This window comes from Vicia villosa, linkage group LG6 (assembly GCF_029867415.1).
Source record: "Vicia villosa cultivar HV-30 ecotype Madison, WI linkage group LG6, Vvil1.0, whole genome shotgun sequence".
NCBI lineage: Eukaryota > Viridiplantae > Streptophyta > Magnoliopsida > Fabales > Fabaceae > Vicia > Vicia villosa.
In genome coordinates, this window is record NC_081185.1 from 118,192,242 (window position 1) to 118,219,143 (window position 26,902).

Sequence of the window (26,902 nt, forward strand, 5' to 3'; positions counted from 1 at the left end):
TATATCTACAAAATATTATCCGTTTTGAGTGTGAGAATTCTAACAACTTCGTCTTTTAAAAAAGACACATAGGTATTGAAAAGTTGTATATAAAGAACCCTTTTAAAAAAGACACATTAACCCTTAACCACGAATTCCAAGTAATGGTGAAAATATTGTGTCCATCCCAAAACACTAATAACAAATTTGTATCAACACTTTGAGTATATATATGTTCTAAAACATTAAATTACTTTTGTTAGAGAAAAATATCATTAAATTACAAGCGAGAAAAGTAGAATCCAAGTGCATAATTTAATGAAGGCTAAGCCACATGCACATGTTACTCTTTTTAAGACACATTGTATGGTTAAATATGCCTTTTTGTTAGCTAAAGACGAGTTTGGAGTTGGTTAATTAAGTGACACTATACTATTTAGGAATTTTTAAAAAATAAAAAAGAATTATAATCAGTTTAATATGCACTCAATCTAGCATTCAAAGTTACCTTATCTGCTTCAGAACAAGGTACAAAATATATCCTATAGTTCGTATATATAAAAGTATATAGTGTTTGGCACAAATATGTTTTGTCTCTTTGAATAAATGAATATAGTAATATATGAAGATTAATATCTATTTACCTTTTGGGGAAATAGAAGAATCTACTTAACTTCTAACAATGTTTGTTATAAAGATTACTTAAGCTAAATTCTATAATAAAAAACCCTAAAAACTGCTAAAACACACTTAACTTAGAGCCTTTTCCTTTTTATATCATCATATCTTTGCCCTCTCACTCTACATGTAAACTTGCTCTTCTTTCTGCATATTTCTTTTCTCCATTTGAATCCAAATCTAAAATTGATAGTTTAGAAGAGGTCAAGTTAGATGCTTCAAAAACTATGTATTATATTAATATATAAATCATGTATAGTCCCGTTAAATCAATTTAGTTGATGACTATCAGCAACATTCGTGTTTCGAGTTACTAGACAAAAAAAATTATGTATAATTTTTAATGCTCAAATAAATTATGTTTATTAGACGACTTTTATATAACAACTCAAAAATCAAGAAATATAATTAGTTTTTTCCCACTTGTTTATGGTGGAATTAATTATGAGAGAGGGGTACTAACCTTCATATTAGGTCAAAAGCAATAATGTTTGGATTCTTTTAATTAAGTATTCTTTGAGTGCCAACAAAAAAGACAAATTGTGTCGATTATTTAGAAAGATTAAGTTATCCATATAGTTTCAATTAATACTTTAATTTTGATTCGTTTGAACATGTTAGAGCAAACTCAGATTCATTGTCATTCATCCATTCCACCAAAATCTAAACCATGGAAACAAATAAATGAAGCCAATGATTAATTTATTCAACTCAAGGGTTAATCACAAGAATCTAATTCATCTAATTAACAACTCCAACAACCAAAGAGAAATTAATGTTTTACAATTGTTCCTAGAAATTATAACTTAGTCCTTACAACAAAAACAACCCTAGCCAAGAAATTAAATCAAGAAAACAAGTCCTCAATTCTTCACAAATGATTAACATTCAAAAGGAAACGAAATTCAACTCACCTTTGTAACATTATTAAGCTCAATAAGATTGTCTTCCTCCAGAGTTTCCAGCCCAACCATCCACAGGTAGTTGAGGCATATTTAGAGGTAAGTTGAAGAATGGAAGGCCCGAAGACGGGTCCGGAAAAGAGTTATTAATACCATCAGCACCACCCCCGCCACCACCACCTCCTGCAGATGATTGCCCTTGTTGCATCTGAAGAGATTCGTCTTCGTCTAATGGTAACCGCTCGTACGCTACGTTAGTAAACGACGAAGCAATAACGATAACCGGCCCAGAAGCAACCAAAGGACCTACAACATTTCCTCCAACAACTTGACCTTGACCTCCACCAAGAAACACACTCAAACTCGTTGCCCCCGGTGGAGCCGGGGGTGGTAGAAACGATCCAGACAAAGACAATATCTCAAATCTTCCGTGAAGTGTCACAACAGACCCTGCTGCAGCTGGCTGCCGCAGGGTCACGTTAGTGACAGTTCCACTGCCACTAAGAACACAGATCCCTCGTTGACGCTTCCTCGCATAGGTAGCGACCGAGTCAAACACATCGCAACCACTACTAACCTCAAGAATATGAGCCCTAAGCGTGTTTGCACTCTCTCTTGTGATGATCACCGGTGGTTTAGGTTTGTTCTTTGAACCCGGAGGTCTGCCCCGTGGTCTACGACCAACAACATCACCGAGTCCGTGATTCGGTGAAACTAGATCAAGCCCTTCATGGTTATTGTTTCCATCTTGATCTTGACTCTCATCATGAACTTCTAGGTCAGGGCGTTGAAGACGATGAACAAAGTGTTGTGATGCTGAACCCAAGTCTATGCCGGCCATATACTCTCAAAGTTCTAAAGAAGTAGAAAAACAAAAAAGAAAGATAGAAAATTATAGTAATTAAATAAGAAAGAAATTTTAGAATAGTAATGAACAATTAAACTATACAAATATACATGAATTTTATATAAAAACTATATAAAAAAAAAAAAAAAAGAGAAGAAATAGTATAAGATTTAAGAGTGTCCAATGATTCAAACCTCAAAACGAATAGAAAAACAAATGGATCAATTGAGTACTGCTGAGGAAACGGAATAGGATGAGATTGAAGGGGAAAGAGAGAGACAGAGAGACAAATAAAGTGGTGGAAGTTGCAGCCATTCTCACACAACTAGGAAAGTATACAACAATAAAATATTCATGGTGGGATTAAACTATGAAACTTTTATTATTAATTTAATTTCTTTGAAAGCCACATTAATTATACTTAATTCAAGACTTTTAAAAAATCATAGGTTGAAGTTAAAGATTAAAATGTTGTGTCTATGTCTTTGGAGGATGTGAGGAAATGTGATAGAGAGAGAAAATTCTAGAGAGAGAGAGAGACAGGTAGGTTGGATGATTGTATAGAAAACCTAGGTCACCTTTCGATAAAGAGAAAATTCATATAAAATATTTCAACTCTTAACTATGAAGTAATTCTTGCACATGTTGAACAATTACTTTACAGAATAATTAGTGGTTTTGCTTTCTTTGTTTCAATAAACTAAACTTGTAATTGTACGAGGCTTTGTTGACCAAGAGATAGCCATTGTTAATGCAAGAAATTAATATTTAAAAAAATTTAATTTTTTTTATAAGTTTATATTAAGAGTACTCTTGTGACTTATTTCAATAGTTTTTTTTTTTTTTTGTCGTTTTGACTAAATATTACCTTTTTTTTTCTATTATATGATCATGTTAGGGTTGAAATCTTTCACTAGATGCTGTTGGTCATTTGTTTACATCCACGAGTTAGTATAAATATATATGCAATGACAAGGGTTGTTTAGTTTTTATATGGTTTTTTGGAATGTAAAGGTAATTACAATAATTGTGTGTGGTTTAGTTATTATAAATAATGGATATGAAATTGTTATGTTTTAAGGTTTATTGTATAGCACAAGACACAATCTCTGTCTAATTTATATATAAATGGAGTATTAATTAACCTAGCCGGCATATGGATCCAAATTATCTCAAACTAGAGATGTCAACTTTCATCTATACATGTTATTCAACAAAACAAAAAACAGGTTTGTATATACATATTGATCACTGTGGAGAACGTTTCATTCAACGTTCTGTTGGTGAATAGTCTTTCTCCATATAAATGAGAATGAGGAGAAAAATCTTCGCATGATCTGGGAGATGAGAATTTTCATATTAAAAGAGAAAAAAAATGCAATATTATTATTCATCAAAATAATATTAATGACTATTTTGAGACTTTTGATTTAAATTTATTTAAAATTATTAGATTAAGCCCTTATGTATCTTATATATTAATGAAAAAAATACAAGTAATATGTTACGAGTGTGGTAAACTCGTACATATCAAAATTGATTGTTCAAGTCTAGTGAAGGACAAGGAAAGCAACCGTTTTTCAAGACGATGGGAAATGATGCCAAGGTTCGTAGAGCGTATATCACTTGAAAGATAAAGATTTATACACTTACGATAACAACTCATATAGAGATGAGATAACTCATTTATGTCTGATGGCATGTCACAGAAACAAAGTTTCAAAGGTAAGTGATTTGAATCACATTCTATACCTTCTTATAATGAGCTATCAAAAATAATTTTTATGAAAAGCATATTGAAGCCTTAAATGCTTTTAAGAAGATCTCCCTTTAAAATAAAACAATTTTGAAACTTAAGAAATAAATCTTAAAATTTAAAGGTGCTCTAAAATCCTTAAAAGAAGATCATGCATCTCTTGCGAATGAGCATTGTGTTTTTCTCGTACTTTAGAAAAAATAAAGTAGTTAGTTGAGTGTGATAGTTGTCTTAGTGTACAAATTGAAATTAGCAGCTTAAAAAGACAAATAACATAGCTTTCCAAAACTCCCACGATTTTTTCTAGCTACTAGTCCAAGTTATGAAGGGAAAAGTTTAAGAAAATCTTATAAGAAAAATACATATGTTGTTGGACATGTGAGGAGTGTGAATTGTGGATGTTTAAAAACTGTTAATTTAAAACTAACAAACAGGACTTCAAGCGATTAGTCTTTAAACCAAACAACAAACAGGCTGAAGCTATTAGTATTCACACCAAACTGAGATTTTTCACAGGCTGATCTCAAACCAAGACGGAGTTTTGAGTTAGCAATCTTCCAAACTGAATCAGGGTTTTATAGGGGCTTACCACAAACCGAACCAAAAGTTTTACTAGACTAATCTCGAACCTATGAAGTTTTGACACTATGTTGGACTCATAAACCAAGAGAGATTTTATATCATGTTGATCTCTAACCAATAGATCTTTTAACCAGGCTGAGCTCAAAACTGTTATGGAGATTTTTAGTGGCAGATTTCCCAAACCAAAAAAGAGCTTTTTCAATAGCGGAGCTCATGAACCAAATGCAAATAAGAGTTTTTTAGGTAGTTTAACTCTCAACCAAAATAATCACTTCCTATTACTCAAGAGAAATAAAATACTCTTGATAAATTTACAATTATACTCTTTCCCATAACAACATATGCATTGAGACTCAAGAACATTGTTAAATCATTATGCTAAAATATGTGAGACAAGTATGAAAGACTTAGAGAGGTCATGAGAGAAATGAAAAGTGAGGTTTTTGATGTTTTTTGGATAATTTGAAATAATAAAGAAGTTGTCTACTTATAAGCTAAGAAATAGTATAAATTTATAAATAAATCATGGACTAAATAAATGACCTAGTCGATTACGCTAATCAATTAGGCAATACCAATAATCAATTGTGGTTGTCATGAATAGAAGGTTTAGATATATAGTTGTTATCAATCTTTAAGATACTTTTATAATCCATTAGAGACTCGATTAGGCATATAATATAATCAATTACGCAATTAAAAAAGGTTTTCCTAATCAAGTAGATAGTCCCTTAATGAACTGTTTAGGTTTAAAAATATTCTTTGGTGATTTTAATTAAAAGTGAGAGGTTTCTCAATATTTTGTGTGTGTGTGTGTGATATTTAGCAATAATACTTTCATAAATTCCCTTGTGAGAGGTTTCTCAATGTTTTATGAGGCTATTTTCATGTTAGATACAATTATTTGAGATGTTAAAATTTTAAACCACCAGTGATCATAAACTATAAATCCTCACTTGAGAGTTGTTAAACTGTAGTGTTAACTTTAAACAAGCTTGATTCGTGAGGATAGCTTGATCCACCATCTCGATCACCTTTGACCGCTTGATATAACTATAGAAATTGCTTGACTTCAAGTGTTGTCGTCATTAAAACCACGTCATCATTAACACTAAGCATCTATTAATTGACTTGTATCTTTCTAGCCATAAACTTCACCATATTGGATCACTTATTGATTATACTTGCAAACATATGTCACTAGGAAGAATAAAAATAATATTTCCCCTAAACTGATTTGTCACTATTATAGTGAAAATGGCATATTAAGCCCCAATGTCTCATTATAAATGTAAAAGTTCCTAGTGGTCTCATAACATGGGTACCTAAAAATCCTAGTAATAATTCCCAAGGACCAAACACGACTTCGCACCTAAATTACCTTGTTGATCTTCATGCAAATATTTCATACATCTACAAATAGGATTTGGTTAGTGGATAGTGGTTGTTCAAGACATATGATAACACGATTTTATATCGTATATTTAGCCTAAAATCCATAGATATTTATAGCATTTTCCATTTATTATGTCAATTTATTATGATATTACGCGTGTATTTGCTTTGTTTCAGGTTTTACACTTCAATTCCGACTATTTGCGAAAAGGAAAGAAAATCGAGCTTAAATGACCAATATTTATGCTTAAAAGACGAAAAGGGGTGCTGAAACTAAAGAGGGGTGCAATTAGGACCCAAAAGGCCCTAAAGAGACGAACCAGCCCACAAAGGAACAAAATTGCGTGGCCCAAACCTGCCCAGCAAGTGGAGACGCACGTCTCCACATCCTCTATGCCACGTCAGCAAAGGGAGACGCACGTCTCCATGTTCCTACATCTTCTCCACTTGAGACGCACGTCTCAAGTCACGTACCCAGTCTCCCTGAAGAATAGGAGACGCACGTCTCCAAGTCCCGGTCTGCAAAAAGTCCCGTTTTTCACGCAAAGCAACTGCAAAGCCTCACCTATAAATAGAGGCAGCCACTTCAGTCCAAAGCGTCCGATTTCCTGCCAACGAAGTGCTGCCGAAATTGTACCGCGAACTGCTTTTCATTATTCTGTCTTCATTTAACCGTCTATTTTCTCACAACGATTTCTACACTGGAAATTGTTGTGAACTTTTCATAGATCTAGCCTTACGTTAGATTTATCGCTTTATTTTCCTTGTTTTTATTTTCTGCCATTTAAATTCCGAAGAACGATCCAGCCAAGCTGTGGTGGAAGTTCGATACTTGAAGAATTATTTGCCAATTATTTAATTCAGGTTTTTATTTACCGCTTTTATATATACTACTATTGCATGATATATCTATATTATATGCCGTTTAATATGCTTATTATTATGAACCGAACCGATTTATGTATGTTTAATCGTATTAATATGTCTGGCTAAAATACTAAAGGGGTCGGTATGTAAAGTAAGTTAACCGTAGGGGTCCGAAATAAATTGGCTTAAATTATGTTTTATTAATTATCACTTATTTTTGGTTTATATGTCTAGTTTAATTAGTAAGTCTTAAAACCGATAGAGCGAAAGTTTGAGGGATTAGGACGGTCAAAGGTTAAAACCAATAGAGCGAAAGTTTGAGGTCTTTAACTGGATAGTAGACATAGGACATTAGTTTTAAGGATGGCGAAAGCGTATTAAAACTAATTGGAACTTATTTATTTTCAAAAATTGTTTTTACACTCGAGCGGGATGGCGAAAGCGTACGTTAGGGGTATTAGCTTGCTCCGAGTCAACAGAGCGAAAGTTTGAGATTAGGATATTTAAATAGATAACAACCTCGTAAAATAGGCATTTTATTAATTACATTGTTTTCAAAAAGCTCTTCTAAAATCTAATGGGATGGCGAAAGCGTACATTAGGATTAGGATAGTAGTCTGAATCAACAGAGCGAAAGTTTGAGACGAGGATTTTTAATCAATTGGAATTAGTAAAGATTTTTAATTTAATTATGTAAAAGCCAATGAACCTTCGGATTACCTTTAGTTAAACGAAATACATACTGACACCTGTCTTTCATTATTATTCTTTATTTTCTCACAATCACTTTCCCTTAGGAACAATCGAAAATTTTAGTACTCCTAGCTTTACATAGTAACCTTAGATAACGGTAGATCGATTCATAGTCCCTGTGGATTCGATATCTTTTAAAACTACACGACACGACTGTGCACTTGCAGTTATCAGATTTATAGACACGTAAAGTCGCGATCAAGTTTTTGGCGCCGTTGCCGGGGACTATTTAAGTCGATATCGTAACTCACTGTTACACCGTAGAGACTAGGAAAATTCTTCCCTTTCTTTTTGAACGATTGTATGCCAAATACTCGTTCACAAGGAGGAGACTTAATACAACGAATTAACGAGATCGAACGTTTCATTAACGTTAAACGTCGAGCTCGCAACCTTCCCGAAGTAGCAGAAATTCCGATTAATCAGGAATTGAATTTTACTGATCAAATCAATCAAATCACCCCGAAGTTAGAGATGGCTGCTATTCGTCCTCTTAGAGACTATGCCGCTCCTTCGCGCGCTGAACCGCATTCAAGTATCGCACCACCTGCGATTGAAGCGAACAATTTCGAACTGAAACCTTCACTGGTCCAAGCTGTTCAACAGAATCAATTCTCTGGAAGCCCTGTAGACGACCCCAATCTCCATTTATCCGTGTTCGTGCAATACGCCGACACTATCAAAGCCAACAACGTTAGTTCCGAAGCTATTCGATTACGCCTTTTCCCTTTCTCCTTGAGAGATAGAGCGAGAGCGTGGCTTCAATCCCTGCCTTCCAATTCCATAACTACGTGGGACGAATTGAAGAGAGTATTCTTAGCAAGATATTTTCCGCCTAGCAAAACTGCTATGCTTAGAGGTCAAATCAACGGATTTACCCAGAAAGATAACGAATCGCTTTTCGAAGCTTGGGAACGTTACAAGGACATGCTTAGAATATGCCCTCATCATGGACTCGAACCATGGCTGATCATCCATACCTTTTATGGTGGTCTCTTATATAACACTAAAATGACTATAGATGCCGCTGCTGGCGGAGCATTAATGGACAAACCCCATGATGAAGCATACAAACTCATAGAGAACATGGCACAAAACCATTACCAATGGGGAGGAGAACGCGCCGCTCTAGAGAAAGCCCAAACCAAAGGAGGAATGTACGAAATTAGTGGTATAGACCGCGTTAACGCTAAAGTAGACGCTTTAACTCAAAAGATTGAGAATTTGACCATCACTCCTTCAGCCACCGCTGCCGCTGCAGCACCTAACTGCGAGATTTGTGGATTGACTGGGCATGTAGTTGCTGAATGTCAACTCTTGACTGGAGTCCCATCTGATCAAGTAAATTACGCTCAAGGAAACCCTTATTCTAACACGTACAACCCTGGATGGAAAAACCACCCGAACTTTTCTTATAAGAACAACAATGCGTTGTACGCGCCTGGACAAGCACCTGCTGTACCACCTGGTTACCAAAAAGCGCCTGTAGCTGCTCAAAACACCCCTAGGAAGTCAAACCTAGAAATCATGATGGAGAACTTCATAGCTTCCCAACAACAAACCAATAAAGATTTCTTGAATCAAAACATCCACAATAGCGAGCAACTAAAACAACTATCGAACAAAGTAGATGCTTTAGCTACGCATAACAAAATGTTAGAAACTCAAATCTCACAAGTAGCTCAACAACAAGCACCTACTGCTGCCCCTGCTGGCACGTTTCCTGCTCAACCACAACCTAATCCTAAAGGACATGCGAACGCGATAACACTACGAAGTGGAACTAATTACGATGGACCCATAGATCCTAGAACCCAAAACGTACCCATGTCACAACAAGAGCCAAAGGAAACCCAAAAGAAACCAACCGACGAACAAACTGCTAAGACTGATGAGAACAATAACGAAGTGGAACCCGAAAAGGAGAAACCTTATGTTCCACCACCACCTTATAAGCCACCAATTCCTTACCCTCAGAGATTAGCTAAATCAAAAACCGAAGCGCAATTTAAAAGATTTGTAGAACTTCTGAAGCAATTAAACATAACCATACCATTCACAGAAGCCATAACTGAGATGCCTTCATACGCTAAGTTCTTAAAAGAAATCTTATCAAACAAAAAGAAGCTCGAGGATAACGAAACTATAACACTTACCGCTGAATGTAGCGCTATCATCCAAAACAACATGCCTCCAAAACTGAAAGACCCTGGTAGTTTCTCTATACCCTGCGTAATTGGAAAAACCATCATAGAGAAAGCCTTATGCGATTTAGGAGCTAGTGTTAGTTTGATGCCCCTTTCAACCTGTAAGAAACTCAATCTAGGTGAGCTTAAAGCAACAAGAATGTCTCTTCAACTAGCAGACCGTTCAGTTAAATATCCTGTAGGAATGTTAGAGAATATCCCTGTTCGTGTAGGTCAATTCTACATCCCAACTGACTTCATCATTATGGATATCCAAGAAGACTCTAACATCCCGATCATATTAGGAAGACCATTTTTAGCGACCGCTGGTGCAATTATAGATGTAAAGCGAGGAAAGCTTACTTTCGAAGTAGGAGAAGAGAAAATAGAATTTATCCTTTCCCAATTCCTAAAAGCACCTTCTATAATTGACACATGCTGTTCTGCTGATATAATCGACGAATGTGTCAAGGAAATAAAATCCGAACCAAATAAGGAAACCGAAACCCTAAGAATTCCTATGCCGCCAATTTTTGAAGATGACAACTGGCGTGAGGAATATCAAGATAACCACCTGAGTGAATGCTTAGCTTTAACCCCTGATCCTATACCTGGACCTAAGAAACCTGCTATAGAGCTGAAGACACTTCCTACTGATCTTAGATACGAATTTCTAGACGAAGAACTAAACCGACCAGTTATAGTGAACGCCAACTTAGGACGAACCGAGACTGAAAAATTACTTAATGTTCTAAGAAAATACCCTACCGCTTTAGGATACAACATATCAGATCTAAAAGGTATAAGCCCTTCTCTGTGTATGCACCGCATTATGCTCGAAGACGATAGTAAAACCTCTAGGGAACATCAAAGGCGAATAAATCCTATTATGAGCGATGTGGTTAAAAAGGAAATCCAAAAACTGCTAGAAGCTGGAATAATATATCCTATATCCGATAGCAAATGGGTTAGCCCCGTTCACGTCGTACCAAAGAAAGGAGGAGTCACTGTAATCACTAACGCAAAAGGAGAATCTGTAGCACAACGTACCCAAACTGGATGGAGGATGTGCATTGACTATAGGAAGCTAAATAAAGCTACCCGAAAAGACCATTTCCCTTTACCTTTCATAGATCAAATGCTCGAACGCCTGGCTAAACACTCACATTTTTGTTATCTGGATGGATACTCCGGATTTTTCCAAATTCCTATCCACCCTGACGACCAAGAGAAGACCACATTCACCTGTCCTTATGGTACATTCGCTTATAGACGAATGCCTTTTGGACTCTGCAATGCACCCGCGACCTTCCAAAGATGCATGATGGCAATATTTGCCGACTTCCTAGATGGAATAATGGAGGTCTTTATGGACGACTTCTCTGTCTGTGGAGGAAGTTTTGAAACATGTTTAGAAAACCTTGAAATGGTGCTTAGACGATGCGTAAGCGTAAACCTAGTCCTTAATTGGGAAAAATGCCATTTCATGGTTCGACAAGGAATTGTACTTGGACACATCGTATCAGATAGAGGAATCGAAGTTGATAAAGCAAAAATCGAGATTATCGAAAACCTTCAACCTCCCAAAACCGTTAGAGAAATAAGAAGTTTTCTGGGACATGCTGGTTTTTACCGACGCTTCATTAAGGATTTCTCTAAAATAACCAAACCTTTAACTGAACTACTCATGAAAGACGCCGAATTTGTTTTCACCGATAAATGCACTGAAGCATTTCAAACGCTTAAACAAGCATTGATCTCTGCGCCAATTATGCAACCTCCCGACTGGAATGAGCCTTTCGAAATAATGTGTGACGCAAGTGATTATGCTGTAGGAGCCGTTCTAGGACAAAGAAAGGATAAGAAACTACATGTCATATATTATGCGAGTAGAACCCTAGACGAAGCTCAGATGAATTATGCCACGACAGAAAAAGAATTATTAGCTGTCGTATTCGCATTAGACAAATTCCGTTCTTACCTGGTAGGAGCCAAAATAATCATATACACTGACCACGCCGCCATTAGGTACCTCCTAACCAAAAAGGACGCTAAACCAAGACTTTTGAGATGGATCTTGTTACTACAAGAATTCGACCTGGAAATTAAAGATAAGAAAGGCACTGAAAATGTCGTAGCAGATCACCTCTCTCGATTGGAAAATCTGAAACCCGAACAAGTACCAATTGACGATGATTTCCCTTATGAAAGACTCATCGCCCAATTAGAAGCAAATGAATTCGAACCATACCGTCCAAACTCTGAAACCGAGAAATTAGCTGAAATAGCTTTAGCCCGATCTGACACACCTTGGTATGCAGATTTCGTAAATTACCTAGCTGCTGGTGTGCTTCCTCCTGATCTAAGCTACCAACAGAAGAAGAAATTCTTCCATGACCTAAAACATTACTATTGGGACGACCCACTCCTTTTCAAAAGAGGCCCCGATGGAATCTTTAGACGTTGTGTACCCGAGGAAGAGATAAGAAGCATAATAACACATTGTCATTCTGCACCGTGTGGAGGACACCATAGCACATCTAGAACCTGCGCCAAAATCCTTCAATCTGGACTCTTCTGGCCCAACCTGTGGAAAGACGTCTATTTTGCTGTACTAAGCTGTGATAGATGCCAACGGACTGGAAACATTTCAAGACGCGATGAAATGCCTCAAAAAGGCATTCTAGAAGTAGAAATATTTGACGTCTGGGGAATAGACTTCATGGGACCGTTTCCGTCATCGTTTGGAAATCAATATATACTCGTAGCCGTCGATTACGTTTCAAAATGGATAGAAGCTATCGCTTCCCCTACAAACGATACACGAGTAGTTATTAAACTTTTCAAAAACGTCATTTTTCCTAGGTTCGGTGTGCCAAGATTGGTAATTAGCGATGGTGGTTCCCATTTCATTTCAAGAATACTTGAGAAACTCCTTCGAAAATATGGAGTAAATCATCGAATAGCCACACCATACCATCCCCAAACAAGCGGTCAAGTAGAAGTATCTAACCGCGAAATAAAACAAATATTGGAGAAAACTGTTGCTATATCGAGGAAAGATTGGTCAACCAAGCTAAATGAAGCTTTATGGGCTTATAGAACAGCTTTCAAAACTCCAATAGGAACTACACCATTCAAACTCGTTTATGGAAAATCATGCCACCTACCAGTAGAGTTAGAACATAAAGCCTATTGGGCCATTAAGAATTTAAACCTAAACTACACTGCCGCTGGTGAGAAACGACTTCTAGACATAAACGAATTAGAAGAACTTAGACAAGACGCTTACGAAAACGCCAAAATCTATAAAGAGCGAACGAAAAAATGGCACGACAAGCGTATATCTAGGAAAAATTTTAGCATAGGCGATAAAGTGCTCTTATTTAATTCTAGACTAAAATTATTTCCTGGTAAGTTACGATCTAGATGGTCTGGCCCTTTCGAAATAACTAACATATTTCCAAGTGGAGCGATAGAAATCAAAGGAGAAACCGTCAAACCTTTTGTCGTAAATGGGCAACGTCTTAAGTATTACCATCATCTCGAATACGATGAAAACATCGAAGTTTTTAAACTTGACGAACTGCCCGCTCTTTCGAAAAAATAGTTTTCTATTTTTAAATCGTCGAGCTTACGACATTAAACAAAGCGCTTGGTGGGAGACAACCCACATATATTTATTCTTCTATTTTATTTTATTAAAACTTTAATTTTCCTATTATTTTTATTTTTATTTTTCATTTTTAAAATTTTATTTTATTTTTAATTTTAATTTTAATCATTTTTTATTTTCCATACATCTTATAATAATTATTATAATTATAACTACTATCTATGAATTGAGAAAATATTTCCGTTATAATTATATTTATTATTATAACTTGTTACCTAAGCTTAATTTTAACTTTTTATTTTATTTTAAATAAACACTAGCCTAATTCTAACTCAATCTTAATATTTTCAACTTCTAGGTTTTTCATTTAATTACTAACTACGATGCAAGAAGTTGACAATATGGAAGTTGTGTTCCGTGGTAGAGGACAAGAAGCAAGATTTAACAAGCTGGCTGAAAGACACATGGAATTGACTTGCTATCCTCACCAACCAACTATGGTGAAGCTTGGTATCGAAGAAAGCATCCTACACCTGCTTAACCAAATCGGTTGGACTGGTTCTCACTTGTTCCGCAAGTTTAGCACTTATCGGAAGCTCACTCTGGAATTCTTGAGCTCCCTGACCTATCTTCCAAACTGTGGACAAGGACTGAAAAAAGGAGTTATTCTCTTTAGACTCTTTGGTATGGAGTTTAATTTCTGCATCCGAGATTTTGCTGAAATGTTAGAACTACCTCATGGACCCGATGCATACGCCCAAGTAGCTGAAGAAAATCTTCCATACTGGGAGTTGGAAAAATACTGGGGCAAGATCACTGGAAACGACAACCCTGAAGAGAATGAATTTCAATCTGAGAACATCCACAATCCTGCTTTCCGCTACTTTCACAAGATCCTTGCTCACTATATTTTTGGAAAGCCTGATAATGTCACTGAAGTTACTAGAGAAGAGCTGTTCATCATGTTTTGTACATCTCAGAATCGCCCGGTCAATGCCATCGCATTCATGCTTACAAACTTCGAGCGCATCACGCAAGACGAAGTTTCACCCATTAGGATCGGCGGATTTGTCACTATGATCGCTAATGCCATAGGAATGAGAGTGCCTTTGCTTAGATTGACACCTTTTGGTACCCATACCTCTATGGACATCAATTTCTGCTTTAATCGAGGTATCATCGGTAATCTTGGACCTGATCGTTTTGAATTGCTCATTGATAACAAAGTTTGGTATCAGTTCACCTTACCGAACCCTAGGACAAGTGTGCACAACCCTACCAACTGGCTTTACTATGGTCAGATTCCTGAGAGAGAGCCATCACCTGAAACTCCTCAAGCTTATGAACATTTTGATGAGGAAATGCCTGCATCTGAATCTGAACCTGAAACACCTCCTGGTTATTATGAACCTCTTCCTGTGGATGAACCCATTCCTGATTATGAACCTCTTCCTTTTGACGAACCTATATCTGAGTATGAACCTGAAACTCGTTCTGAAGATTCCGTTGAAGATCACACTGTTGATATGACTGATGTCGAGGTCGAGCAACAACAACCCGCTACATCTACCGCATCGGTAAATCAAAGGATGCCCAATCTGAACACGCACGAACAAGCAATCAATGCACTACAACAAGATGTACAACATGTGCGAAACGAGCTTCACACTTTGCAAATGCATTTCTTCGATTTCATCGACACCGTAAATGCTCAGTTCGACGAAGTTTTCAAACACATTCAGTCCAATCAGAACAACAATAGACGTGGCTAGATGTTACCATATTAGATTATTAGATTTTTATTTCTAGTTTTAGTAATTTCTATTCTTAGTTTAGATTTACATTTTTCTGCACTTTTCCATTCTGCTATTGTTAACACTCAGTACTGGTTTAATTTTAAATGCAATATTTTATTCGCTACTGCTGTTGTGTTATAATATACTGCTATTAACTGCTATATATATTTTCCTGGCTATCACTTTTTGATGTTAATAGTATTAAAATAAGACACTGTTCTGAACTGATGGACACTTTTTGCTGTTAATGGTATCAGTCAACACTGGCTGGTCATCTGCATGCGTGACCCACTTGTCTGCCACAGGAGACGCCCGTCTCCATCTGTGTGGGACCAGTTGGAACGAAACAGGGGACAGGAGACGCACGTCTCCATGCTCTGCCCCAGCAGACTGGCTGCCTGAGACGCACGTCTCCCAAGGCTAGCAGTCTGCATTTGACCACGCAGACACTCTTCTCTCCCTCTTGAATTTTGAATTTGAATTTCAAAATTCATTCTCCTCATTCTTCCCCTATTTATTCCATTTAAACCCCATTAACCTCATTCATCCTCCATCATTCACCTCTTAAACTCCATTCATTTCCCATTCTTCTATTCTATTCAAACTTCAAACACCACCATTAATCCATTTTAATTCTCCATTAACCACCCCATTTTCAAACCTCACTATAAAACCACACCACCACCACTCTTATTCTTCACAACCTTCATTCCATTTCTTTTCTACCATTCTACTATCATATCTATTTTCCATTTCCATACTCACCATGCCTCCACGTTCATTAATCCGTAGTGAGCGTCCCGAGCGACCACCTCCCGACCTTTCAAACATTATCTTCCGAGATGATGCTCAACGAACAAAATATGTTGCTTTCTACGAACGTTCGGTTGTTCCCACAAAATTTGTGAACACCGAGTGTCTAGAAACTTTGGGTCTCATTGATGGTGTCACCCGTTTGCTCACTAAATCTAGCCTCCACCATCTTTGTACCGAACCCGTACCTACTTATGAGCCGCTCGTCTTAGAATTTTTGAGTTCCTTCAACTACGACACTCCCTCTACTCAACCATTCTCAACCGGTACCATCCAATTCCGGATGTTCAACCGTGAATATGCTCTAGATCAAGATGTCGTAGCTTCATATTTGCATTTTAATCATGCTCCAATTGCTCACCGCTCAATCTTTCAAGAACTCAATGGTCGATCCTGGGAGGATCTCGCTTTTGAATTTTGGTTCCATCTCACTGGAGAAAATCCTACCGGTTGGAGAGCTCTTCATGCTTCTCACATTCAAAACCCCGCTATACGTTATTTTCAACGTGTTTTGGGGCATATTATTTTTGCAAGATCCAACAACCACAAGGTAAACCAAAATGAATTATTTTTCCTTTACTGTGCGCTTAACAATATCCGTTTCAATGCCGCACCGTTTATGTTCCAACACATCCAAGGCTTAGTCAACGCCCCCGCTACAAATCCATTCTTGCTTGGAGGCATTATTACTACCTTGGCCTGTGCTTTAGGTCTTGGTGACGAGCTCCTATCACTCTCTCATCTCATGAAGCCTGCTCAGTCACTCGATCTCACTTACTGCCGCGATTCCCACTTGGTTTCACCCCGCCATGATGGCCGATACACTTTGGTCGTCAATAAAGTTCCTATTCCTTATGTCATCCTTCCTTGTCCTGAAAGAATTAACATCCGTTATGTTCAACGTTGGAGGCTTATTGAAGAAAATCCTCAAGATGACCAACAAGAACATCCTAATGAACCAATGGATGCAAATGAAGAAGAACTCAACCAAGGGCAAGCTGATGTCAACCAACCTCCTCCAAACAACCCTCCGCCTATTACTCTTGAAGCCATGTATGCTGCTATTCAACGCCAAGATCAACTCGTTCAAGCTATGCAGACAAACCAAACTGAAACAATTAGGCTCATCCGAGAGATGCAACAGGAGCACCGTGACTATGCTATTAGGAACGAAAGTCAATACGCTGAAATTGCCCAATATTTGCATGATCTTGACATTCGTGTTAATGACTCTCCTGATAGACGTCGCCGTGTTCGTACAAGAGGCGCGAGCAGTTCTCAAAACCGCAACAATGAGGAGTAGTTCTTATGCACTGAGGACATTGCATCATCTAAGTCTGGGGGAGTCGTATTATTTCTATTTCCTATTTCCTTTAGTTTTATTTTTCCCTTCAGTTATTTCCCTTCCTTGTAATGTTTTTCTAATTCAATAAAGAATATTTATGGAATTTAAGTCTTATATGTATAATTCCGTAGTTATTTCAATTTCTTCCACTTTCTTGAGCCATAACAAAAAAAAAAAAATTTTTTTTTTTGCTCCTAAACGATAAACGCAAACCCCACACGTTCAAGAAATACGAAGCTACTCAATCACTCAACGCACCGAAACTGAATTAGTCAATATCCTTATTGTCACAACACTCCAAAACCCCCGAGTATACATAACCGATTTGAATACCCGTTATACCAAAACCACCGACTTTAAGTTTTGAAATAACCCTTAGTAGTTTATTCTAGCAGTCGGCACCGTCTTAGATACAAACTACGCAGAGAGTCGATGAATATAAGTGTATGATCCTCATAATAATTATGTGTTCAACTATAAGAAGAAATGTGCCTACTAAGTAAGGTGATCCTCACAAGATCATTTAACCTAACGGTCGCAAATCTCATATACAAAGAATTTAAAAACTCACTGTCGATTGGTTCAGAAGTCATCTGGTAATGAACTTGGTAGGAAGGACTATTGTCCGATTCCCCACAATCTACAAGTGAATGCTAAGGAGTATACCACATATTGTGCCAGAACTCCATGAGAAGGATCATAGTCACTAACCGACTACTCTGCTATGTGCGTGTCAAGATAATGGGCTTAATGTGATTGCGCGCGAATGAAAAGGGTGAAACATGATGACAAGTCAAATAGGTCGAGCTATAATGGCATGATTCGGATTGGTATGCATACTGGGAGTTGTTTAGTGTTGTTACTATAGGTTTATTGCTAAGATTCGTTACTTCCGAATAAGAACACTATGTAGCTAAGTATGACTGAACGACGTGGTGGAAGTGTGTTTCATTTATCTTTATCTTCTTATTTTGCTTGAGGACAAGCAAAGGTTCAAGTCTGGGGGAATTTGATAACACGATTTTATATCGTATATTTAGCCTAAAATCCATAGATATTTATAGCATTTTCCATTTATTATGTCAATTTATTATGATATTACGCGTGTATTTGCTTTGTTTCAGGTTTTACACTTCAATTCCGACTATTTGCGAAAAGGAAAGAAAATCGAGCTTAAATGACCAATATTTATGCTTAAAAGACGAAAAGGGGTGCTGAAACTAAAGAGGGGTGCAATTAGGACCCAAAAGGCCCTAAAGAGACGAACCAGCCCACAAAGGAACAAAATTGCGTGGCCCAAACCTGCCCAGCAAGTGGAGACGCACGTCTCCACATCCTCTATGCCACGTCAGCAAAGGGAGACGCACGTCTCCATGTTCCTACATCTTCTCCACTTGAGACGCACGTCTCAAGTCACGTACCCAGTCTCCCTGAAGAATAGGAGACGCACGTCTCCAAGTCCCGGTCTGCAAAAAGTCCCGTTTTTCACGCAAAGCAACTGCAAAGCCTCACCTATAAATAGAGGCAGCCACTTCAGTCCAAAGCGTCCGATTTCCTGCCAACGAAGTGCTGCCGAAATTGTACCGCGAACTGCTTTTCATTATTCTGTCTTCATTTAACCGTCTATTTTCTCACAACGATTTCTACACTGGAAATTGTTGTGAACTTTTCATAGATCTAGCCTTACGTTAGATTTATCGCTTTATTTTCCTTGTTTTTATTTTCTGCCATTTAAATTCCGAAGAACGATCCAGCCAAGCTGTGGTGGAAGTTCGATACTTGAAGAATTATTTGCCAATTATTTAATTCAGGTTTTTATTTACCGCTTTTATATATACTACTATTGCATGATATATCTATATTATATGCCGTTTAATATGCTTATTATTATGAACCGAACCGATTTATGTATGTTTAATCGTATTAATATGTCTGGCTAAAATACTAAAGGGGTCGGTATGTAAAGTAAGTTAACCGTAGGGGTCCGAAATAAATTGGCTTAAATTATGTTTTATTAATTATCACTTATTTTTGGTTTATATGTCTAGTTTAATTAGTAAGTCTTAAAACCGATAGAGCGAAAGTTTGAGGGATTAGGACGGTCAAAGGTTAAAACCAATAGAGCGAAAGTTTGAGGTCTTTAACTGGATAGTAGACATAGGACATTAGTTTTAAGGATGGCGAAAGCGTATTAAAACTAATTGGAACTTATTTATTTTCAAAAATTGTTTTTACACTCGAGCGGGATGGCGAAAGCGTACGTTAGGGGTATTAGCTTGCTCCGAGTCAACAGAGCGAAAGTTTGAGATTAGGATATTTAAATAGATAACAACCTCGTAAAATAGGCATTTTATTAATTACATTGTTTTCAAAAAGCTCTTCTAAAATCTAATGGGATGGCGAAAGCGTACATTAGGATTAGGATAGTAGTCTGAATCAACAGAGCGAAAGTTTGAGACGAGGATTTTTAATCAATTGGAATTAGTAAAGATTTTTAATTTAATTATGTAAAAGCCAATGAACCTTCGGATTACCTTTAGTTAAACGAAATACATACTGACACCTGTCTTTCATTATTATTCTTTATTTTCTCACAATCACTTTCCCTTAGGAACAATCGAAAATTTTAGTACTCCTAGCTTTACATAGTAACCTTAGATAACGGTAGATCGATTCATAGTCCCTGTGGATTCGATATCTTTTAAAACTACACGACACGACTGTGCACTTGCAGTTATCAGATTTATAGACACGTAAAGTCGCGATCAACATATGACAGGAGATGTGTATATATTTTTATTGAATTCATCAAGGAAAAGCACAACTACATCACATATGGAGACAATAATCTATGTAATATTTTAGGCGAAGGTATTGTAGGAAATCCCTCCATAATTACCATAAATGGCGTGCTTCTGTTGAAAGGGCTTAAACACAACCTCTCGAGCATTAGTCAATTATGTGTCAAAAGGTATACTATACTTTTAACACCCTAAGTTGCCTAATCAAACATAAACTGATAAGGAGAGAGTATTTAAGTATTGTAGAGATTATCATATTTATACGTTGAACCTAGATGATGTATAAAATAGTGGTACCAAATATTGAGTCACCCAGAGTGAAGACTCTTGGTAATGGCATAGGCGTTTCGATCAATGCTCACTTTGATTTAATAAATAAGATAGCATCCAAGAATCTAGTAATTGGTCTACCTAAGATTAAAAAAATTAAAAGAGAAGTTATGTGATGCATACCAAATGGGAAAGAAAAAAAGAATGTATTTTAAATCAAAAAATTGTGTTACCACGACTAAACCTCTTGAGCTTCTATATCTGGATCTCTTTGGTCCCTCGAGGACTAAAATTCTATGAGGCACTGACTATGACTCCGCAATAATATATGATTTCACTAGACTCACTTGGTCTCTATTATTATCACACAGAGAAGAAACATTTAAAGATTTTCTTAGCACACTAGATTCATTGAATGTATCTTACTTGGGTATTCTTCTTCTAGCAAAACTTATAGAGTTTTCATTAATACAACCTCTATCATTGAAGAATCATTTCATGTAGAATTTGATGAATCCAAACCCTGAGAGAAGAGAAAAGGTAGTTCTTCTAGGTTTTGATGTTTCAGGAATAGTCACGAAAGACTTAGTCAAAGATGAAGCTCAAAAAGTGGATCCTCCTAAGAGTGAGGACATTAAAGATTATAAGAGGAAAGTGAACAAGAGAACGACAAATAAACTACTTCAACCGGGTTTCCCCAAGACTGGATTATTTAGTAAAGACCATTCATTGGACAATGTTATAGGAGACATCCAAAGAGGTGTAAGCATGTGTTCCCAAGTTAATAATTTTTGTAATTTTATGCCTTTATTTTATTTATTGAACCAAAAAATATCACTGATGCCCTAAGTGATGAAGGATTTCTTCTTGTATGCAAGAAGATCTCAACCCATTAAAAATAAACAATGTATGGAATATTTTCGCATCCTAAAAATAAAATAGTTATAAGTACTATGTGGTTTTTTCCGAACAAACTTGATGAGAATGGTATATTTAATGGAAAAAGGATACAGTAAAGTTGAAGGGATTGACTATGAGAAGACAAATTCTCCCATATACCATCTCAAAGAGGTTCGACTCCATTTATCATTCGCATGCTACCTAGATTTTAAATTGTATCTGATGGACTTTAAGTCCGCCATCCTTAACAGTTTTATAAATGAAGAGGTATACGTTTCTCAACCTCAAGGTTTTGAAGACCATGAAAATCTTGACAATATTTTTTAATAAAAAGAGCTCTATATGGTCTCAAACAAGCTCATAGAGCATGGTATGAGCACCTTGGTGGCTTTTTACTAAGAAAAGGACATTATCATGGAACCTTATATACTACATTGTTTATAAAAGTTAAAGGGAAGCATATTTTTTTAGTTTAGATTTATATTGAAAATATTGTTTTTGGTTCTACTAATGAGTCTCTGTATAAAGAATTTTTAAGCATCATGCAGGGTGAACTTGAGATGTCTCTAATGGGAGAGGTCAAATATTTCTTGGACTTACATATCAAGTTAATTGATAAAGGAACGTTCATTAGCCAAAAAAAATACTTCTTAGAACTACTAAAAAAGTATAACATGAAAGCTAAAAAATTCATCTCTACCCTAATGGCTTAAACCTTTTAATTGATAAGGATCAACAAGGATTGGAGATTGAGATCAATAAATACAAAGGTATTATAGGAGCTTTGCTCTATTTAACTGCAATTCATCATGATATAATGTTTAATGTATGTATGTGAGCTAGATTTCAAGCTTTTTCTAAGGAATCTCATTTCAATAATTTTGAACGCATTTTAATTAATCTTAACATAACTTTAAACCATAATCTTTGGTTTCCTAAGGTTAGTGAGTGTAGCTTGTTAGGATTTTCTGACTTTGATTTTGTAGTGGTACTTGACACATTTTTGGAAACTATTTGGTTTCTTGGCACAGCAAAATAACAACACATTGTTTCTCTTTCTACAGTTGAGGTCGAGTATGTGAGTGCTAGAAACTATTGCTCACAAATCCTCTAGATAAAGCAATGGGTGCTAAACTATGATTTAAAACTTGGTTTTGTTCTAGTTAAGTGCGATAACACTAGTGTAATTAGTCTCACTAAGAATCCAATTTTACATTCATGCACTAAACACATTGAGATTATAGACCATTTTATTGGGGATAATGTTGAAAAAGGTGATGTAATTTTTTAATATGTGGATACTAAAAATCAACTTGCTAATTAATATGCCTATAAAGCCATTATCCTCATAATAGTTTCACAAGATCCGTAGGGGATTAATATGATCCTTTCAAACTTTTATTTTTTAGTTATTTAATTTATTTGTATAAGCTATATAACTCTATTTGAATTTATTTTATATGTTGATTATCTTCTTCATTTGTATACGTTATATGATTATTTGTGTTGCATTTAAGATCCTTTTAAGTAAATTTGTATATATAAGATGTTGCTCTATTAATTTTGCCATCATGCATTATTTATTTACAGTTGTACACATTATTTGTCCTAATTATTGTGTTTGGGTACTGTTTGTATCCACGTAATTGTATGCATATGTTGCATTTGGTATATTTAGGTGTTTGCTGTTTCCTTTTTTTATTCTTCTACAACTTTTATATATTTGACTTAGTAGCTGTTTTGCCTTATTTTCTTCTTCTAGGATTTTTAATGTTATTTCTTTTTCTACTAGCGGTTTATAAGCTTTTAGGCTCTGCACTCCTTGTCTCTTTTTTATTTTGTCAAATGAGGGGGGGACGTTATAGTGAGTCTATATCCATTTTACTGTATTATGTAAGCGTAGTCAAACGTTTCAAGGGGAACTCTGCTCATGTTGACTTCATTACAATACAAGCAAACAATCATCAAAATTTGGGAAATTGAAATTTCTCCAATGGTATCCCTATGTCATTTAGGTGTTTTGGTGATTGTTGCTATGTTTATATTTTAGTGATTGAGCCCCTCACAATAATAATTGTTTCACATCTCCTAAAAATTGATTTTTCCAGCATAAAACAGGTTTTTGACTAAAGGTCAATGTAGGTTTTGTAGCATGCATGATTCAAATCATGAATTTTCTTCATTTCTCATAAGTTGATTTGAGAAACATGATTCGAATCATGGGAATTTTTTATTTGAATTATGAGAAAGATTATAAAATTGGAATTTGAATTCTTGAAACTTGATTCAGAACCATACTTTATTCGAACCATATCTGGTTTTGATTCAAATCATGGGTTGGTTTGATTAAAATTATGAGTGAACTGCTTTTTATGAAATTAGTTCTAGAACCTTGATTCCAATAAGGGTTGAGTATGTCTCGACTCATGAATAGAACCACTTGACAAAAATATGAGTTTCTTATTTACTTGATTTGATTCACTCTCTCACTAGATTTGAATAATTTGTTATATCTTTGACTCAAATCAAATAGACATTTGAATTTGTTTTTTAGCCTTATCTTTAGCACATATATAAAAAATTTTGCTTTCAAATTTTCTAATAACTTTTGATTACTTTTTGTTAATGTTGGTGTGGAGGATGTTAATGATGATGTGCATAAGGGTGGTGAGGTGCATGATGGGGTAAGTTCTAATGACAGTGAAGATGACTTGTACAGTCATGATAATGCTCTGGAAGTAGCTTTTGAGGATTCTTCTGATGGGTATGATGATTTAGAGGATGGTGAAATTGATAATCTACTTGAATATGAACATGATGAAGAGGAAAAAATATGAAGAGGGAAAAGGCAAAAAAACAGAAAGAAAAGTGGGAAGAAGACAAGGAAGAATTTAAAGGGAGTGGTAATGATAGTGAAGAACTGGAAAGTGGGTGTGAGAGTGATGATAGTAGTGGTGCGATAAGAAAGAGTTACTCAATGTTCAAGTTGAAAAAGGACGTGTCAAATTACAGATGGGAGGTAGGAATGTATTTTAGTTCAAAATATGAACTTAACGAAGCCATAACAAATCTACTTGTAAGGTAACACCAACAACTCGAGCATCTCAACAGCCATCTCAAACTTCTCAACAGGCATCTCAAGCTTTTCAATAACCTGCTCAAGCATCTCAGCAACCTGCTCAACCTTCTCAACAACTTACTCAAGCTAGTCAGCAGCCAACACAAATAACACAACAATCTATTACAAATACTCAAGGAAGACGGGCTTCACAGGCTAATCAACAACCAACTCAAGAATGTAAGCCTACTTAAGATAGTCAACATCCATATCAATCATCCAAGGGAAAGGAAAAGAAGCTAGGTGTTAGGAGGGAATCAACACCATTTGTACCCCCCTGGACCTACAACTAGATTAAGAGCAGCCAAGAATGTATTTGGCCCAACAACGAGGACTACTCCAACAAAGAGGACCACACCAAAGAAGAACATTTAGCCCTGTCTGATTACAATGTTTTATTTATATTTTGAACCACTTTTGGAATGATGTATGTTTAATGGTTTTAATTGTACTTTGATCCACTTTGGAATGTTGTCTTTTGTGTTAGGTTATGCCTATCATTTTAGAATGTTGTCTTTAGGTGGCATAGTGTCAATTATGTAATTTTTTTATCGAACATGTGTATGGAACATGTAAAAGTTTCCTAGAATTTAAGTAATATGTTGTGAACATGTGTATTGAACATGTTTATATATTAATGTCAATTATGTGTTAATGTCGCCTATGCATTACTGTCAATTCACTGCACTTGGAGAATTGTTATAAATCACTTTAGTAGGAATCAACAAATTAGTTTAATGCAAAAATTTAGAAACTGGTATATAAACAATTCAGTAGGAATCAACTTAAATTGATACATACCAAAACATTCATTACGTTACAATGATGTTAACACATTCAACTGATACAGACATAAAATTTAACTAGTTAAATTCAACTGATACAAACCAATACAGTACATACTCTTAAAACATTCTAAAAACTAATACAGAGAAAATTACAAAACACATCATATTACAAAATAAATTCCACTTCAAGATCTTCTTCATTTGACTTTGAAGTTCTATCAACTCTTTCCTTAATTCTTCATTTGTCACCCTAACTTTTTCAAACTCTATTTTTGCATCAACAATTTCCTTTGCTAACTTTTCCAACCTAGTCATCATAAATTTCCCCTTCTCATCTCCCACATCCTCATAGAACCATTTGAAATACTCACACTCATCTTGAAAAGATCCATGAAATTTACATAGATTGAAGTTCAAATAATAGAAATTCAAACTAAAATTAGCATACCCAGAAATTTTCAAAAAACTTGCATACCTTAAAATGGGGACAAACCCGAAAATGTTTTCCAAAATTCTTGGTCGTGGTTGCTCTACAAAGAACACTTTTGTCTCCACAATGGCAAAAGGGTTTCCATGGCAGATTCAAGCTCGTGTATCCATTGGAATCCAAACTTTCAGAGCTCTTCTATTTTTGGAAATCGATGAACTCAGTCAAAATAAGGAATATAAAGTTCAACTGCCAACTCAGTTGTCATGTATACACTCATAAAAGAACGTTTGAATTAAACTGAATGAAAGGACTCATATGCCTCTATTTTAATAGTTAAAGCAATGTTTTAAAACCCGGATTGACCCAGCCGGTTGAACCGGTTCAACCTTGAACCGTTGTCTAATCCGGTTCAGTTTGGACCAGTAAACAGTTAGGTCTATAAAATTGGGATAAAATTGTTTCAAGCGCAAAAAAACCAAAATAACCGCAAAATCGGGACCGCTTTTGGTGAACCAGACGGTTAAAAATCAAAGATAATTTTTTATGCTTTACTTCATTTTATTTCTTTGTTAAATCAAAAAAATTAATTATAGCAAACATTTAAAATTGTATAGATGGAAAATAAAGAATAAAATTGAAAGACACATGACAGTGTAAATGTAATAGAAAGAGAAGAAATAATGTAATGTTTGTGGACATGGAATAACGATGTTGGTCTTTAAAGAGATGTGAAAAATTATGTTGATGAAGAAGTTATGGCTTTGAGTTAAGCAATTAGGACAAATATATACATATTGGTCCTTAACTAATTTTATAATTTGTTATTGGGTCTTACATTGCATTCTTCTTATTTTGTAAGCTTGTTTATCAGTATCGTATTTATTTGAGAATTTTATTTTACAAATTATGATATAAATTAATTTTATTAGGATATTTAATAATTTTTTTTAGTTTAAATTTAATATACGATTCAACCACGGTTGAACCGATTGAACCATGATCTGCATGTTTTAACAATTCTTTCTCCGGTTCGGTTTTTAAAACATTGAATTAAAGGATCGATATGAATATTTTAAATAC

At 35.7% G+C, this 26,902-nt stretch overlaps 1 protein-coding gene and 1 non-coding gene across 3 annotated transcripts; both read right to left on the bottom strand.

Moving 5' to 3' along the window:
- Positions 1–758: 758 nt before the first annotated feature.
- LOC131612196 (AT-hook motif nuclear-localized protein 23) lies at positions 759–2,751 on the bottom strand. 2 transcript variants are annotated; one of them, XM_058884006.1, is made up of 3 exons: positions 2,601–2,751; positions 1,572–2,414; positions 759–837 (listed from the first exon to the last, which is right to left on the bottom strand). In XM_058884006.1, exon 2 carries the CDS (start codon positions 2,398–2,400, stop codon positions 1,591–1,593), a length of 810 nt encoding a protein of 269 aa, XP_058739989.1. In that variant the 5' UTR covers positions 2,401–2,414; positions 2,601–2,751; the 3' UTR covers positions 759–837; positions 1,572–1,590. The 2 variants fall into 2 exon arrangements, with proteins under 2 accessions (XP_058739989.1, XP_058739988.1); XM_058884005.1 differs by lacking the exon at positions 759–837 and having other exon boundaries at positions 1,394–2,414.
- A 5,857-nt stretch (positions 2,752–8,608) lies between these two features.
- Positions 8,609–8,715, bottom strand: LOC131615325 (small nucleolar RNA R71). The gene has a single exon (XR_009287746.1). It is a non-coding gene; the product is annotated as a small nucleolar RNA R71 (small nucleolar RNA).
- Between the last annotated feature and the right edge of the window lie 18,187 nt (positions 8,716–26,902).